At 45.5% G+C, this 17976-nt stretch overlaps 1 protein-coding gene across 4 annotated transcripts in view; it reads right to left on the bottom strand.

Moving 5' to 3' along the window:
* Positions 1-17976, bottom strand: part of BAALC (BAALC binder of MAP3K1 and KLF4) — a 179050-nt gene that overhangs the window by 114277 nt on the left and 46797 nt on the right. For 3 of the 4 annotated variants that reach the window (XM_081503548.1, XM_081503547.1, XM_081503546.1), the window contains exon 1: positions 12995-13323. The exons of the other annotated variant lie outside the window; for it this stretch is intronic. In XM_081503548.1, the coding sequence (XP_081359674.1) occupies positions 12995-13154 (160 nt within the window). In that variant the 5' untranslated portion in view covers positions 13155-13323. Of the gene's footprint in view, positions 1-12994; positions 13324-17976 lie in introns of those variants that run through there. 4 annotated transcript variants of the gene reach the window in all.

Below are 17976 nucleotides of genomic sequence, written 5' to 3'. Positions count from 1 at the left end.
CCAAACCACATGGGATTTAAGTGTTTGAATTCTGAATTCATATGCAAAAGAAAAAAGGCCATGGGCAAACTCTCCCTGGACTCCTTTGTTAACACTTTTGGCAGCTTCTATTTAAATGATGCCTTTTCTCTAAATTCACTGGATGTTTTCTGAAGCCTTATGTAATGGCTAGAAGCCCCTGCCTCTACAAAGGAAACACCTGATTCAGAAAAGTAAACATCATAACAGCAACCCATTCGCCAGCTGCCCAGAACCATCATCAACCAGATGGTGAGCAGAGCTTGGAGAGACACAAGGAGATGACTGATGATTCCTCTCACCTCCCAGCAGCAGCTCCGCACCCACAGAAGAAGCACAAGATGCAGCTGGGAAAAAGCCTTTCAGGCCACAGCAGCTGCCTCGCAGCTCTAAATCCACAGTGACCTGTGATGAAGGGACAGAAGGATTCCAACATTCTGGGGGACCCAAGGCAGGGACACCTCCTGAGAGAACCAGGAACCCCAGTCTTACTTTGGGTGATGCTGAGACAAGGTTTTCTTCCCAAATCCCACTCAACCCAAGAGGGCATGTGTGCACGCTAAGTCGCTTCGGTTTTGTCTGACTCTGCAACCCCATGGATGCAGCATGCCAGGCTTCCCTGTCCTTCACTATCTCCCAGAGTTTGCTCAAACTCATGTCCATTGAGTCGGTGATGCCATCCAATCATCTCGTCCTCTGTCGTCCCCTTCTCCTCCTGCCTTCAATCTTTCCCAGCATCAGGATCTTTTCCAATGAGTTGGCTCTTCACATGAGGTGGCCACAATACTGGAGCTTCAGTTTCAGCACCAGTCCTTCCAATGAATATTTAGGGTTGAATTCCTTTGGGATTGACTGGTGTGATATTCTGCAGTCCAGGGGACTCTTGAGAGTCTTCTCCAACACCCCAGTTCGAAAGCGTTCAGCCTTCTTTATGGTCCAACTCTCACATCCATACATGACTACTGGAAAAACTATAGCTTTGACTAGACTAACCTTTGCAATGCCTTTGCTTTTTAATACGCTGTCTAGGTTTGTCATAGCTTTTCTTCCAAGGATCAAATGTTAATATCATGGCTGCAGTCACTGTCCACAGTGATTTTGGAGCCCAAGAAAATAAAATCTGTCACTTTTCCTGCTTGGCAGGCAGATTTTTCACCCCTGAGCCACCAGGGAAGCTGATAATAAGATACCTAACACCTTAATGCAGAGAAGGCAATGGCAACCCACTCCAGTACTCTTGCCTGGAAAATTCCATGGACAGAGGAGCCTGGTAGGCTGCAGTCCATGGGGTCACGAAGAGTCAGACAGGACTGAGCAACTTCACTTTCACTTTTCACTTTCATGCATTGGAGAAGGAAATGGCAACCCACTCCAGTGTTCTTGCCTGGAGAATCCCAGGGATGGCGGAGCCTGGTGGGCTGCCGTCTATGGGGTCGCACAGAGACAAACACGACTGAAGCGACTTAGCAGCAGCAGCAGCAATACCTTAATGACCTAATGTTATCAGGGACACCTTACTAATCTTTCAAAACTGCCTTCCAGGCGAGAAAAGCACTTAATCCCATTTATTCGCTCATTCCACAAACATTGTTTCAGGGCTTACTGTATGTGCTGAGCTTGCCAGAGGTGTGTTGAGGGCGAGGACTAGTAACTGCAAACCCTGTTCTTTTCTCCCTTCCACTGTGCCTTTGGGATGAAAGACACTGGCTCCTAAACCTGACTCAGCCTCAGAATCACAGGAGTGAGCATTGGTACATGGCCACGCCCGCTGATTTATGTATCTTTTCCTTTGGCGGCTTCTGTGCTAAAAACAGCAGAGTAGCTGCAACAAATATCAGTGGCCCACTTAGCCTGAAATGCTTACCATCTGACCCTTCACAGAGAAGTTTTCCCAGCCTCTGATCTAGAACCGCCCTTCTCTATGAGAGGTCCAAGCATCACTCGGGAGCTTATTAGAAATGCAAGATCTTGGCCCCACCACTGACAGAGGGAATGCCACTCAGTGCGGACCTAAAGAAGCTATTAAACGTGCAGGAGTTCTGGCCCCACCCGCCTACCATATCTGAAGCCCCAGGGTTGGGGTGCAGGCTTTATTTTAGGTTCCACAAGAGAACCTGATGTGCAGCCCTTGGGCAAGGTGCCTCACCTCCCTGACTTTCCCAATCTGTAAAAAGGGGTAACAGCATTAGGTACCGAATATACAAGGCCTGGCACATACTCTGAACACAGTTTACCAGAAGCCACACTCATGAGGCAGGGGTTGTGACTGTGAGTGTTGGCACACACATCATTTATCTCCCAGCAAGCAAATCTGAGCCTGGCTGCTATAAAGACTGTCCTTGAAAACCGATTCTTGGGCGTAATAATCTATTGTGGCCTTGTGGTCAAACACGGCTGTTGTTTATGGAGATGTTTAAGCCCGAATGGTCTGTCCTGTGATGGGCACCGGCCCATCGCCACTTCCCTTGTAACTGCCGCTGCGCCCTGTTGTTATGACGACCGGTTTCACAAACAGCCCTGCTATTTTCTACAAATCCTTTCAGTTTCCCGTGCCCTAAAGTCCACCAGCCCTAGAGACAATAGCGGGGTGATTTTTTTTTTTTTTAACTTTCACAGGAAATACTGTCAATGAGCCAACTGGCTGTCTGCTGCTCCCCTAGCAGAAGCCCTCAGCCTGGGCCTTAGAGTCTCCCTGCACGGTGAACCTGCACAAATGTTCCCACTCACTGGAAATGGGTGCCACAGAGGATCGGCGGGCACATCAGTTTCTGGCTGGCATCAGCTTTACAAGAAAATGAAGCAGCAAAGAAAGAAATGGCCACCACGTGTCTGTGTAGACAGCACAGAGTCTGATGTCAAGAGACCATTTGAAAAGATTTCAATTTGAGTTATTGCTGCATTATTTCTAAGATTAGCTCAATATTGGCACACGTAACTTTTTCAGCAAATATTCACCTTTATGAATTCATTTGACATAGGGGGAATGCTAAAATCAATTATTATTATAATGTGTTATTATTACAGCAAACTCTTAATGCTAGTCATTATGTTATCTTGGTTTCTGGCAGACCTACCTCCCCCTCACTTCCTCTTCTCCTTTCCCTTGGCTCCTGCTAATCCTCTCTCCTCTCTGACACAGTTTTAGGATTAAATGTACAAGCACCTGCTTGCAGTCTACCTAATTTCTGTTCTCCCCTTTTTTCTCTTTCTACAAGGACCCACTACTTTTAAGGTGTCCTGAACCCAGCTAAAAGTTTTGACTTCCTAGACTCTAGAAGCCTGTGATAGCCATATAACATGCTTCTGGCCAATGAGAAGTGCAAGCAAATTTACTGGGTCCTGAGAAATCTACTGTTTTACAGATTTAAAAAAGAAAAAAAAAAAAAACCACTTAGGTGGAATGCTTCTTTCTACATTTTCCCCTTCTTCCTATCTAAAATAAGATGTCACAGTAAGTTGCAACTATAAGGATGAAATCCACACACCAAGGATGGCAAAATAATAAGCTCAAAGAGCCCAGGTCCTGGATAGCAGCCTTAAGCGGTGGTGTGGCTCTTGACCTCCAGACTTTCTGTTAAGTGGGAAAAATAATGGAACCACCTGTGATGACCTCACGTATTGTTACATCAAGAAGCAACCCCATCAGTGCACTGAGAATCCAAACAGGCAGATTTGAGGAGAGAGGATGGCTAAAGATGTTTAAAAATGCTGAAGTGGCAAGAAGGATGCACAACAGGTGACTGGAGGGAAAGATGAGAGAATTCACAGCAAGTCTTCGATGTTTTTAGCATTCAGAGGGCAAGAATAGAATAATGTCACGAGTGTTACATACAGACTAAAACAGCATATTAATAAGGAATTAACAGAACTGCCAAGAACTGGTAAGAACACTGAGGTTCCAGGCATAAACTGCTATTGGATGCAATCACCAACACTCATCACTTTCAACAGCAACTCCGGGCAACTCAGAAACAGAGGAGGGGTGACCCTGGGTATGAAGTTGGCAGAGTAAGCTCAGGGCAAGAGTGAGGAGGTAAGGGATCCTGGGTGCTAGGAGAGGCAGCGCTGAAACACAATGTACATCCTTCATATTTGTGAGTACGTTAATTCTGCGATGATCCCCATCCTACAATGTGGAAACTAAAACCCAGAGAAGCGAAGAAACCTGCTCAAGGTCACATGGTTGGGAAATGTCTGTTGTTAAAGTCTAATTCTTTAACCACCAAACTATACTGTCTCCAAGCAAAATAACAAGGAGGATGATGATGAGGAAGAGAAAGGTTAGGACATGGTCACATGAGAAGGAGGCTGTAAACAGAGAGACAGACCTGGCCAGGTGGTGTGGTGTGTGTGGCTGTCTCACAGGCTGCTGCAGTGCCTGAGAAAAGAAGGGCAAGAAGTTTGGGATTGGATTTCCAGGCTGAAGGGCATCTGGTTAGGACCAGATGACTCAGCCTTGCCCAGCTGGCTGTTAACATGCCTAGGAAGACAGAAAAAGACCAAGACTCACAACAATACCTAAAGTGAAGACTAACAGACAACCTAAACCAGAATCTGGGGGAAATGGGCACTATTCGTAGAGCAGATGAACTAGATTAAGAAAAATCTACTGCTTTCTGGCTTTGCTTCATTACACAGAAGCAACCACAAATCCCAGAAAACAGCTAGGCAGAATATAAAACAGCATCCTCAACCTGAGCGAATTGTGGGGAGGTGGAAGGGAGGTGAAAGGGACGCGGAGGGATTACACACAATGGATTCACACTACACATTAGTCTAGTATGTAATTTGTTGTTGTTGTTGAGTCGCTAAGTCATGTCTTACTCTTTTGCGACCCCATGGTCTGTAGCCTGCCAGGCTCCTCTGTCCATGGGGATTCTCCAGACAAGAATACTGGACTGGGTTGCCATTTCCTTCTCCAGGGGACCTTTCTGACCCAGGGATCGAACTTGTATCTCCTGCATTGGCCGGGGGATTCTTTTAGCACTGAACCACCAGGGAAGCCTGCGGTATGTAATTAACCTGAATTCAACTACATTGCTTAGAAAAAAAAAAGGAAGAAAAATCCCTTCACCTATCCATGGTCTTCACTACCTGCTCTTCCCCTATTCCACCTAGACTTCGGCTGTCGCCATCTGTAACTAAGGGGCTTCCTAGGTGGCGCTAGCGGTAAAGAACCTGCCTGTTAATGCAGGAGAACTGAGATTCAATCTCTGGGTCAGGAAGATTCCCTGGAGGAGGAAATGGCAATCCACTCCAGTATTCTTGCCTGGAAAATCTCCTGGACAGAGAAGCCTGGGTGGGCTACAGTCCATGGGGTGCCAAAGAGTTGGACACAACTAAAGTGACTTAACACAGCATCTGTAACTAAATATTTTTTTGAACACAAGGAGAAAAAAGGGTTTTTTTCCCCTTGGCCTTTGGGCTTCCAAGCAACTTGAAGGCTCTTTTACATATCCCCCAACCAAACTTTAAACATAACCCCTCCAGAAGATGCAACACACACCATATACACCTAGATTCAGGACCTTAAGGATGAAACCTAAATGCTATGGAGGCGTGTTTCCTTCTGTGTGCTTCTCTGCACTTTTTAAATTCTCTGAAGGAATATCCATTGCATTTGAAACCAGGAAAAAAGATTATTCTGCCCAAAGACTGCTCCATCTGTAACGAGCCCATGAGGTGAGTGGGATGCAGGTGATTCTCTGGGCAGCTCCGGCAGCCCTGCCCAGGAGCACTCAGGACAGGCAGGGGTGGCATCTGTGCCACAGGGCTGCAGGCATCACTTCAAGGACTCACATCCTCGCCTTGAAAATGCTGGCAGGAGGCTCCCACTCCAAGTGGCTCATATTTTCAAAAAAACCAAAGGCAGATGGGGTGGAGGAGGGCCCTAAATTTGTGCTCAGTAGTTAGGACTGCCCTGGATTTAGAAACAAGAGATCTGGATTCTGACCTGGGTGCTTCTATTTCCTGGATAGGTGACCCCACTCAATCTCTTTTATTATTTCTATTGTTATTTTTTTAAATTTTATTGACATATAGTTGATTCACAATGTTATGTTTAAACCACTCAGTCTCTTAATTTCACTAAACCTCAATTTTTCCTCATCTAGTAGATGTTGATAGCAATGATGTATGAGGTTTAGAGAGTTATGAATACTAATGTCTCTTAGTTGTGTCTGACTCTCTGGGACTCCATAGACTGTAGCCCAGCAGTTTCCTCTGTCCATGGGATCCTCTAGGCAAGAACACTGGAGTGGGTTGCCATTTCCTTTTCCAGGGAATACTAATATCCCCCCCAAAAAAATTATCACTTATAGTAGATGCTCAGTAAATGCTATTTGACTATAAATGACAAGGAAAGAGATGCAATCTCAGAAGGAGGTGTGAAGTAGTGACCACAGAAATCCTCTTGCTGTTTCCAAATGTTCAGTATCTGGGCTCACAAGAACATTTTTTTCAGTTTTCTGTGGCTGTAACAAAGTACCACAAACTGAGGGGCTTAACAGAAATGTATTATCACGGTTCTGGATGCTAGAAGTCTGAGACCAAGGTATTGGCGGGGTTAATTTCTTCTGTGGGCTGTGACAGAGACTCTGCTTCATGCCTCTCCTGCAACTTCTGCTGGTTGGCTGGCCATCTTTGGCCTTCCTTGGCCTTTCAATGTCTGCCCTCATCTTCACATGGCATTCTCTCTGAGTGTTTGTCTGTGTATTCACATTTCCCTTTTCATAAGGACACCAGTCACATTGGAGTATAGCCTACTGTAATGACCTCATTTTAACGTGATTACTTCTGTAAGAACTCTATCTCCTGAAAAGGTCACATTTTGGAAGAGAACACAGGCAAAACATTCTCTGACATAAATCCATAAATTGTACCAATGTTTTCTTAGCTCAGTCATCCAAGAAATGGAAAAAAAATAAACAAACGGGACCTAATCAAACTTATAAGCTTTTGCAAAACAAAGGAAATCAAAACCAAAACAGAAAGACAACCTATGACTGGGAGAAGATATTTGCAAGTGATGCAACCAACAAGTACTTAATTTCCAAAATATATAAACAGCTCATTAAACGCAATAATAAAAAACCAAACAACCCAATCAAAAAATGGGCATAAAAAGATATTTCTCCAAAGAAGACATTCAGATGGCTGACAGGCACATGAAAAAATGATCAACGTCTCTAATTATTAGACAAATGCAAATCAAAACCACAATGAGGTACCACCTCACACCAGTCAGAGGAGCCATGATCAAAAAGCCTACAGATGATAAATGCTGCAGAGGGTATGGAGAAAAAAGAGCCCTCTTACACTGTTGGTGGGAATGGTATAGCCATTATGAAGAACAGTATGGAGGTTCCTTAAAAACTAAAAACAGGATTACCATATGATCCAGCAATCCCACTCCTGGGCACGGCGGTGCATGCTAAGTCGCTTCGGCTGTGTTAGACTGTTTGTGACCCCATGGACTGTAGCCCACCAGGTTCCTCTGCCTGTGGAATTCTCCATGCAAGAATACTGGGAGTGGGTTGCCATGCCCTCCTCCAGGGGATCTTCTAGATCCAGGGATCAAACCCACATCTCTTACATCTCCTGCATTGGTAGGCGGGTTCTTTACCACTAGTGCCACTGGGAAGCCCACTCCTGGGCATATATCCAGACAAAACTATAATGTGAAAAGATACTGTACTCCAGTGTTCACAGCAGCACTATTTATAGTAGTCATGGACACGACGCGGAAGCAGCCTAAATGTTCATGAACGGATGAATGGATAAAGAAAATGGGGTATATATACACAAGAGAATACTACTCAATCATTAAAAAGAATGAAATAATGCCATTTGCAGCAACATGGATGGACCTAGAGATTATCATACTAAGTGAAGAAAATCAGAAAGAGAAAGACAAATACCATATGATGTCATTTATATGCAGAATATAAAATGTGAAAACATGAACCTATTTACAAAATAAAAACAGACTCACAGACATAGAAAACAAATTTATGGTTACCAGAGGGGAAAGGGGGGTAGAGAGGAATAAATTAGGAGTTTGGGATTAGCAGATACACACTACCAAACAGAAAACAGATAAACAACAAGGATCTACCATTATAGCACAGAGAAATATATTCAATATCCTGTTAATAAACCATGATGGAAAAGAATATGAAAAATAATGTGTATAGATATGATAACTGAATCACTTTGCTAGATACCAGAAACTAATACAACATTGTAAATAAACTTCAACAAAAATAAAACAAAAACCCAAAAATGTCACATTCTGAGTACTGGGTGTTAAGACTTTGACATAAATTTGGCAGGACACAGTACAGCCCATAGCAACATTCTGTAAGAGCTTCATCTCTGGAGAGAAGATGGTGGTTGGTATAGGGGGCAGAGTGGGCGGGGAGCATGGGGGGAAGGGAATGTTGCTGGTGGCTGAGCCTGAAGAGGCTGGACCACAGAGTGGTTCAGGGTACACCACCCAGTCTCGTCTACAGATAGAAGCAAAGGTGGTATTCAGACCAGCCAGAGAGCCTCTGCAGGAGTCCAGACAGGGCCAAAGGGTCTTCTGAGAGGTGCTAGAGTCCCTGGGCTTGACACAGAAGGGCTCCTGGGATGATAGCCCAGGGACCATGAGTCAGGAAGAACAGGTTCAGACTGCCAGCTTCACGAAAGGACACGATGGTCTTATCTGCAGGAAGGGACTGAGGTCACAGGTGCACAGATCCCAGGGTGAAAGCAGGACTTCCAGGAGCTGGCAGATGGCTGAGTACATGAAAAGACTCCGTGCTGATTGAGAGAGGACTACTTTCTTCCCATTTGAGCCCAAGCTTGGAGCCTTAAATTCATTTCTGATTAGGCTAGCTTTATCTAGTGTCCAACGAAGACAGTTCATTCTACTAATGCCCAGGCAAAATCATTTAAGATGGGACTCAGGAAAGAGGGTATAAGACAGACAGTCAAAACTCACTCGCCGAGCTGGCTCATTCATCCATCTATGTATTTGTACAGTCATTCAACACATATATAGTAGATTCCAGTCACACAAATGCCAATCATGCAGTCCCCAACCCAGCAGAGCTCCCAGGCTAATCCGAGAGACAGAGGTGGGAACAAGCCAGTAGTGCAGTGTGACCGCTGCTCTCACCGGGCTGGACAAAACACCTGGAGAGCCTGGGGCAGGACGGGGGGCCACCCAGGAGACCAGGGTCGTGAGAGGTGAGATTCCCAGATGTTGATGCAAAGCCTGGTTTGTTGCCACCTGTTTCTTGAAGTGATTTTTGCAAAAACACCCTTATAACAAACAGGCTTGTGTTTGGCAAAGAGGGCGTAGAGAGGTGGGGAGGTTTTCTTACTATGCAACCCATCAGGTAGACGAGAACCTGAAAAGGAAGAGTGGGTAGAACTCTTGAGGAAAGGAAACATCATCTCTGGGGACTACAGGAAGAACGAAATGGACACAGAGAAGTTTTAGGAATGTATTCATTCAAGAGAGATTGCTTGAGGTCCTACTGTGGCCAGGCCCAGTGTTAGGAGCAGGACTACAATGGCCAGTGGAAAGACCCCTTCCCTGTCATTCCCAAGAGTACAGGCCTTAATCAATAATTATTTGACTGTCTTTTGATAACCTAAATGGAAAGGAATCTGAAAAAGGATATATGTACACACACAAACACACACACACGTGTATTATATATTAGGTTGGCCAAAAAGTTCGTTCGGGTTTTCCTGTACCATCTTACGAAAAACTTGAACAAACTTTTTGACCAATCATATATATATATATATAAAATCACTTTGCTTTACATTTAAAACTAATACAACATTGTAATTTAACTATACTCCAATTCTAAAAACTGTTTAAAAATATTACCAGGTGGTAACAGGTCTACAGAGAGAACTGGCGGGGAGGGAGGCTTATACACCACGAAGTCAGAGGTCAGTTCTCCACAGGTGCCCTCACTCAGGGAGGGGATCAGGGTCATTGGCTGTGTGTGGCCTGCAGGAGCAGTCCTGTTTCCTGTTGCAGGGAGGTCTCTGCAGGGGTCGATGCACAAGGGCTCCTCCCCAGGCAGAATGAATGACTCAGTCCTCTGCACTCCCCTAGCTCCCTCCCCTCATGCTGTTCTGGACCGCACTTGGAGGAGTCTGGGTTAAACTTCTTCAGGTGAGCAAACATCAGCAGCAAGAGATGTAAGGCAGAGAAAGGGGGAGGAAATTTAGGAAGAGTGGACGGGAGGAGGGCAGGTTTAGATCAAGCGCCTACTCATTCGGAGGACCCCAACTGGCGGCTCCACAGTGTGCTAAGATACAAAGATGAATGAGTCCACTCCCTGCACTCAGAGCTCCTAAGGTTGGGGTGGCCAGAAAAAAGAGTGGTTTCAATGTGATACTAAAAGAGAGTGACCAGGGGCCCAGAAAGAAAGGACTCGAGGACTGAGGAAAGTGTGAAAGGACTGGGAGGCTGTGCAGTGCAGACTGGACCAACTTACCAAATCCCATCTGCCTTGAACAGAGACCCTCTTCAGCTCCAGAATTCTAGCCATGAAGCCGTTAGTGATGATTTTGTTATTGTGTAGTCACTCAGTTGTGTTTGACTCTTTGCGACCCCATGGACTGTAGTCCGTCAGGCTCCTCTGTCCATGGGATTTCCCAGGCAAGAATACCAGAGTGAGTTGCCATTTCCTTCTCCAGGGGATCTTCCCAACCCAGGAATTGAACCAGTGTTTCCTGAGCTACCAGGAAAGCCCAGTGATGTTTTTTACAATCTGAATTATCCTAAATCCTGGTTTTCCTTTTGTCCCCGCATCAGAAAAGAGTTGATGGGAACAGGAAATTGTGGCATCTGGCTTCTTACCACAACACAATCACTGTGGACCAATGCGATGCCCCCAGAAGCCTGGAACTGAATCCATAGGTGGCACACGGGCAGAGGGTGGGTAATACTCGGGGAGCAGGAGGATAGAAAAAATAAAGAATGCTGGCTAATCTCTCAGGATGACTGAAGCCCAGGGAATGCTTGGTTCCATGCTGACCTTCAGAAACGTTTCCTCTCCTCTGAGGCTGATGGAAATTTCTAGGGAATTGAAATGATCCTGCCTATCTAAAAGTCTTGCCAATTTTAGGGTGCTGTTCTGAGTTGAGCGGTTCCTGTGAATGTCTCAGGTCTTCAGGACCACCTGCCTGGCAGGGCTGTCCCACGTATGGCAGGGTACCACGAATGAGCGTGCTTGTCCCAGACCCCACCTGTTGCAGATCTCATGATGCATGATGGGACATGACTCACGATGGCAGAGTAATAAATGAATAAGCATTGGAAACAAAGAAATATGGACATATTTAGCCATCCCATAATAACTCTCCCACACTTATACACATGTACAGACACACATATACTTCCAGTCACCAAGGCAACCATTCCCTGAAGCTGTATTTTGTTCTTTTCCACGTTAGATATTTTTAAACTTATTTCCTAGGAGTGTAGCTCTGGTCTTTTGAGTCTCTCCTGGGACATGGGACATGCTGTCACATCTAACATTTTCCAAGTTGATTTTGAAGGCTCACGTCTTAACCTCATTCTGACACTGAATTCAGCCAACACACCATTTGAAAATGCAGTGAAAGCATCAGCAACACAAAATGACCATTACGATTGCTACTGTGAGTCAGAGAAATTAGAGACAAAGGTAGTGTTTGCCTTGCACAGTTTTCCCTGACAATTCTCGCTTTAAAAAAGCGGGGGGGGGGCGCGGGAATCACAAAGTTAGTGTGAAAAAGGAGCCAGCTTGGTTCCAAAAGACTGAGACAGAGTCTCAGGATTAAAAGGGATAGCTCTTATTTTGGAGGCAGGAATTTAGGACTAAGGATGGTTTAAAAGCAGTTGACATTTCTTTCCTCCTCCTTATAACATATGTTACTCTTGGAATTAACCTCATTTTCTACTTTAGACTTCAATATTTTAAAATGCCAGCAACACAAAGGGGTCAGAAAACAGTTAAAACATTCTTATACAAATATTGATCTGGCTTTTGACAACATCCATGTAATAAGCAGGGAAGTTTTTTCCTTTTAACATCACCAACGCGTTCATGATTAAAGGTCAGTCTGTGGCAACAGTTAATCTAATTTCATCTCTATGCTACAATCATTACTCTCTGCTTAAAAAAAAAACACCTTACTTGTCACTGGTCCAAAAAGTTCTCTGCATATCCTTCTGTCAGATTTCTGCCAGAGGGGGAATGGTACGAGTATTTAATTTACAGTCGAAATCCACTCTCATGCCCTGCCTCTCATTAAGCGTTATTAAGCGTCGGGGCACGGTGGAGTGGAGAGGAGAGGGAAGTCTTCACTAGGAAACAACTGCTGGTGAAGTAGTTTAAGTGCAGAATTGGTGATGGTGCGGCCGGCGTTTATTATGCCAAGAACTAGGGCTCTGGTTTTTAAAACCCGAGACGGGAGAAAAGGGGGGGAGCCACGAGGAAGACTGCACCCAGGTAATCTGGGTCAGTCTATACATCAACGGAGAGAGAGTCAAGAGGCCAGTGCATGGAGCGACTCGGCTGGGTGCACAGCGGCCAAAACCCGGCGGAGGCGCATCCCAGGGGCGGGAGACGTGGGTCGGCTGCGAAGAAAGCGTGCGAGCCGGGCGCGCGGTCCTCCCACCCCATCTGTCCCTGCCAATGAACGGGCACCGGCGGGGGCCCGGAGGTGCGGGGTTTCCCCGAGGCTAGGGGATTAACTCAACTTCCCTGAGGGTCTCTGGTTGGCCCAACCCCTTCCTGGGCCTGGGCGGATCAGTCTGTCACAAGGCAGGTCCCGTCTGTTTGTGTCTGTTTGTCTGTCTCCAGCCTCCCCCCTCCCACCACCACCGCCGCCGCCGTTCCGCACCGAACGCTCTGGGGGTACTGGGCTGCCCCTGGCGCCCCGCGAACCCCGGCCTCCCGGAGCCGGGCGCACTCACCCGCGTGCAGGCCTCCCGCCTCGGGGCCGCTGTCCGGGGCGGCGTTGCTGGGCGGCGCGTCCGAGTCGGTGTAGGTGAGCCAGGTGGACTCCGTCTCCCGAGTCCAGCTCTCGTAGTAGCGGGGCTCGATGGCATCCGCCCGGCTCCCGCCGCAGCCCATCCTCCCTCCCGCGCTGCAGGCGCGCCCGGCGGCCGCTGGGTTTTTGGTTCCGGCGGCGGCTCAACCCCGGCGGCGCAGACCGGGCCCGCGAGGAGGCGACGGCGGCGGCGGCATCGGGTCCCCGCGCCAGCCAGCCCGCCCGCGCCGCAGCCAGGCGCCCGCCACCCCCTCCGCCGCGCCCACTCCCCGCGCCCCTCCTCTCCTCCTCCAAGGCCCTCCCCTTCCCCACCTCTCGGCCCCCCGCCGCCCCTCGCCCTCGCCGCGCCCCCTACCCGTCCCCGATTCAAACTCTCCCCCGCATCCTCCCTGTGGGCGTCCTGCCGACCGGGGAACTCAGGAGCGATGGCCTGGGAATGGGAGGGGGCCGAGGGGTAGATGTCCCTCCAGGGGTTCAGCCCCTCCAGCTGGGGTTATGGCTCCCAGGCTCTTGCGCACCGATCCACTCCCCCTTATTTATTCCTTCATGCCTTCTTCCTCTCTCCCTCCCTCCCTTCCACCTTTGTTCCACTCAAACATCCCGGGGAACCTTGGAAGGGACCCTCAAGCTTTCCGGCCACTTGTTTCTAAAGCAGTGTTGCTGGAGACAACCCAGAACCAGGAAAAGAAACTATTGCTGTTAAGAATGAAGGAAGAATCAGAGCCCCTGCCTGTCCTACTTGGTTTGGGGAGCAGAGAGTAGGGCCTTATAATTTCTGAGAGAGTTGGACTGGACTGTGTGTCACTGACACCCTTTCCAGTTCTGCGACTTTGAACTTTGTTCTCTAGAAAGCAAAAGAGCATCAGGAACCTCAGGGAACCCGGAGCAGTCCCTCTGGGTCGTCTGTAAGGCATGGCTGGCTTCCCTCCAAATCCTTTGGTGGCCTTGATATTCCCAGGGTTCTTTCCCCAACAGTCAGCCTTTCATTCCGTGGTGCACGCTCAGCTCTGTGTGCTTGATGGGAGCACTCCTTGAGCTCAGACTTGGGTAAACCAAAGAATTCCCTTGTCCCAAAGGAACCAGAACACAGTGGGAAAAGAAGGAGACTGCCTTAAGGAGACAGCTAAGAAAGAAGGGTTGAAAGAATAAATCCTCAATGACTAGGCTCTGGCAGAACGTCATAGTGTTGAATAAGTATTGTTTTCATTCTTCCAAAATTATATATATATTATCTTTTTAGTCAAAATATATCTGATGCACAGTAGTAGGTTAGTTTCAGGTGTACTACATGGTACTTGACATTGGCATCCGTTATGAAATGATCACCATGGTAAGTCTAGTAACTATCTGTCCCCATACAAAGTTATTACATTATTATTGACCATATTCCTTGTGTTGTATATTACATCTTTGTGGCTCATTTATTATATCACTGAAGGTTTGTACCTCTTAATCCCTTTCACCTGTCTCACCTACCTGCTCACCTTCTGCCCATCTGGTGACCATTCTTTTGTTCTCTGTATCTATGAATCTGTTTTCAGCTTGTTTTGTTTGAGTTTTAGATTCCACATATAAATAAGATCATACAGAATCTGTCTTCCTCTGACTTATTTCACTTGCCTCAATATTCTCTAGATCCACCCACACTGTTGCAAATGGAAAATTTTCATTTCCTTTTTAATGATTAATATTCCATTGTCTATATACCAGATCTTCTTTATCCATTTTTCTGTTGATGGACACTTACATTGCTTGTACATCATGGCTATTGTAAATAATGCTGAAATGAGCATAGGGGTGCAAATATCTTTTATCTCTTTATTTAGCTGCTTCAGGTCTTAGTTACAGCATTCAGGATCTTCACTGTGTCATGCAGTGTCTTTCGTTATGACACACAGGCTCTCTAGTTGGTTTGTGTGGGCTAAGTTGCTCCATGGCATGTGGGACCTCAGCTCTCCGACCAGGGACTGAACCCCCATCTCCTGCATTGCAAGGCAGATTCTTAACCACTGGACCACCAGGGAAGTCCCCATATATCTTTTCAAATTAGTGTTTTTGTTTTCTTCCAGTGAATATCCAGAAGTAAAATTGCTGGATCATATGGTAGCTTCACTCTTACTTTTTTGAGGATCTCTATACTGTTTTCCTTACCTTGGACAGGGGTATCTCCTCACGGCCACCCCTCCTGACCTTGAATGTGGAGAAACTCCTCTCGGCCCTCCTGTGCCCATGCAGCTGTCGCTCCTTGGACCTGGGGTAACTCCTCTCGGCTGCCACCCCCCGACCTCGGGCGCAGCAGAGGTGTAGCAAAAATTCCAAGAGGAAGCTTTAGCTTTGTCTAGAAACTGCCAAATTGCCAAAGAAAACAGCCGGTATCCATATTGATAGAAGATATGGGTCATACATGACTTTGGCTTGCTGGGTTCAGCCATGCATTTGGTACAGACGGTCTCACAAACACCTTTCTCTCTCAAGTTTGTGTGCTTGAAAACAGCTTCTAGCACGGAAAGGTGGTAGAAATGTACATTACAAGAACAGAGGATTGACTATGCCAAAGCTTTTGACTGTGTGGATCACAATAAACTGTGGAAAATTCTGAAAGAGATGGGAATACCAGACCATCTGACCTGTCTCTTGAGAAACCTGTATGCAGGTCAGGAAGCAACAGTTAGAACTGGACATGAAACAACAGACTGGTTCCAAATAGGAAAAGGAGTACTTCAAGGCTGTATATTGTCACCCTGCTTATTTAACTTATATGCAGAGTACACCATGAGAAACGCTGGGCTGGAAGAAGGACAAGCTGGAATCAAGATTGCCGGGAGAAATATCAATAACCTCAGATATGCGGATGACACCACCCTTATGGCAGAAAGCGAAGAAGAACTAAAGAGCCTCTTGATGAAAGTGAAAGAGGAGAGTAAAAAAGTTGGCTTAAAGCTCAACATTCAGAAAACTAAGATCATGGCATTTGGTCCCATCACTTCATGGGAAGTAGATGGGGAAACAGTGGAAACAGTGGCCAACTTTATTTTTTTGGGCTCCCAAATCACTGCAGATGGTGATTGCAGCCATGAAATTAAAAGATGCTTACTCCTTGAAAGGAAGGTTATGACCAACCTAGATGGCATATTTAAAAGCAGAGACATTACTTTGCCAACAAAGGTCCATCTAGTCAAGGCTATGGTTTTTCCAGTGGTCATGTATGGATTTGAGGTTGGACGGTGAAGAAAGCTGAGCGCCAAAGAATTGATGCTTTTGAACTGTGGTGTTGGAGAAGACTCTTGAGAGTTCCTTGGACTGCAAGAAGATCCAACCAGTCCATTCTAAAGGAGATCAGTCCTGGGTGTTCATCGGAAGGACTGATGTTGAAGCTGAAACTCCAATACTTTGGCCACCTCATGTGAAGAGTTGACTCACTGGAAAAGACCCTGATGCTGGGAAGAATTGGGGACAGGAGGAGAAGGGGATGACAGAGCATGAGATGGCTGGATGGCATCACCGACTCGATGGACATGGGTTTGGGTAGACTCCGGGAGTTGATGATGAACAGGGAGGCCTGGCGTGCTGTGATTCATGGGGTCACAAAGAGTCAGACACGACTGAGCGACTGAACTGAACTGAACTGAATACTGTTTTCCATAGTGGTTGTACCAATTTACTTTCCCACTACCAGTTCATAAGGGTTCCCTTTTTCTCTACATCATCAACACTTGTTATTTGCTGTCTTTTTGATGACGGCTATTCTGGCGAATGTGAGGCTATATCTCACTGTGGTTTTGATTTGCATTTCCCTAATAATTAGTGATGTTGAGCATCTTTTTCTTTCTTTGAGAACTAAAAAAAAATTTATTATAGTAAAATATATATAAAAGTTTGTCACTTTACCCACTTAGTGTATGTCTTCTTTAGAAAAATGTCTGTTCAGATCCTCTGCCCTTTTTATGTTGACTTGTTTGAGTTCTCTGCATATTTGCATATTAACCCTTTAATGGATAAATTGTTTGTAAACATCTTCTCCTATTCAGTAGGTTACCTTCTCATTTTAGTTTCCTTTGCTGTGTAAAAGCTTTTAATTTTATGTAGTCCTGTTCACTTATTTTTGCTTTTGTTTCCCTTGTGTGAGGAGACAGATCCAAAGAACTATTGCTAAGACCAATGTCAAAGAGCATACTACCTATGTTTTCTTCAAGGATTTTTATAGTTTCAGATCCTTAATTCATTTTGAATTTATTTTTCTGTATGGAGTGAGAAAGTAGTCCAGTTTCATTCTGATGCATTAAGCTATTCAATTTGCCCAACACCATCTACTGAAGAAGCTGTCTTCTTCCCACTGTATTTTCCTGGCTTCTTTGTCAGAGATTAATTAACCATATAAGCATGGGTTTATTTCTGGGCTTTCTATGCTGTTCCACTTATCTATGGGTGTGTTTTATGTCAGTACCATACTATTTTGATTACAGTAGCTTTGTAGTATAGTTTAAAATAGGACTTGTGATACTTCCAGCTTTGTTCTTTCTAGAGATTGTTTTGGCTATTTGGGTCTTTTGCATTTCCATACAAATTTTAGAATTATAGTGCTGTTCTAGCTCTGTGAAAAACATCACTATTATTTTGATAGGGATTGCATTGAATCTGTAGATTGTCTTGCAGAGTATGACCGTTTTAACAATATTAATATTTCCAAAAGACATGAGTGTGGTATATCTTTTCATTTGTTCATGACATTTCAGTTTCTTTGATCAATATCTTACAGTTCTCCAAGTCTTTTATCTCTTTGATTAGAATCATTCCTAAATATTTTATTCTTTTTGATGCAATTGTAAATGGGATTTTTTTTCCTAATGTCTCTTTCTGAAGGTTCACTTTTAGTGATGAGAAATAAAGCAAATTTCTGTATAATAA

This window comes from Giraffa tippelskirchi, chromosome 6 (assembly GCF_054371585.1).
Source record: "Giraffa tippelskirchi isolate mGirTip1 chromosome 6, T2T-mGirTip1v1.2.pri, whole genome shotgun sequence".
Classification (NCBI taxonomy): Eukaryota; Metazoa; Chordata; class Mammalia; order Artiodactyla; family Giraffidae; genus Giraffa; species Giraffa tippelskirchi.
This window is presented reverse-complemented; position numbering and strand designations above follow the sequence as displayed.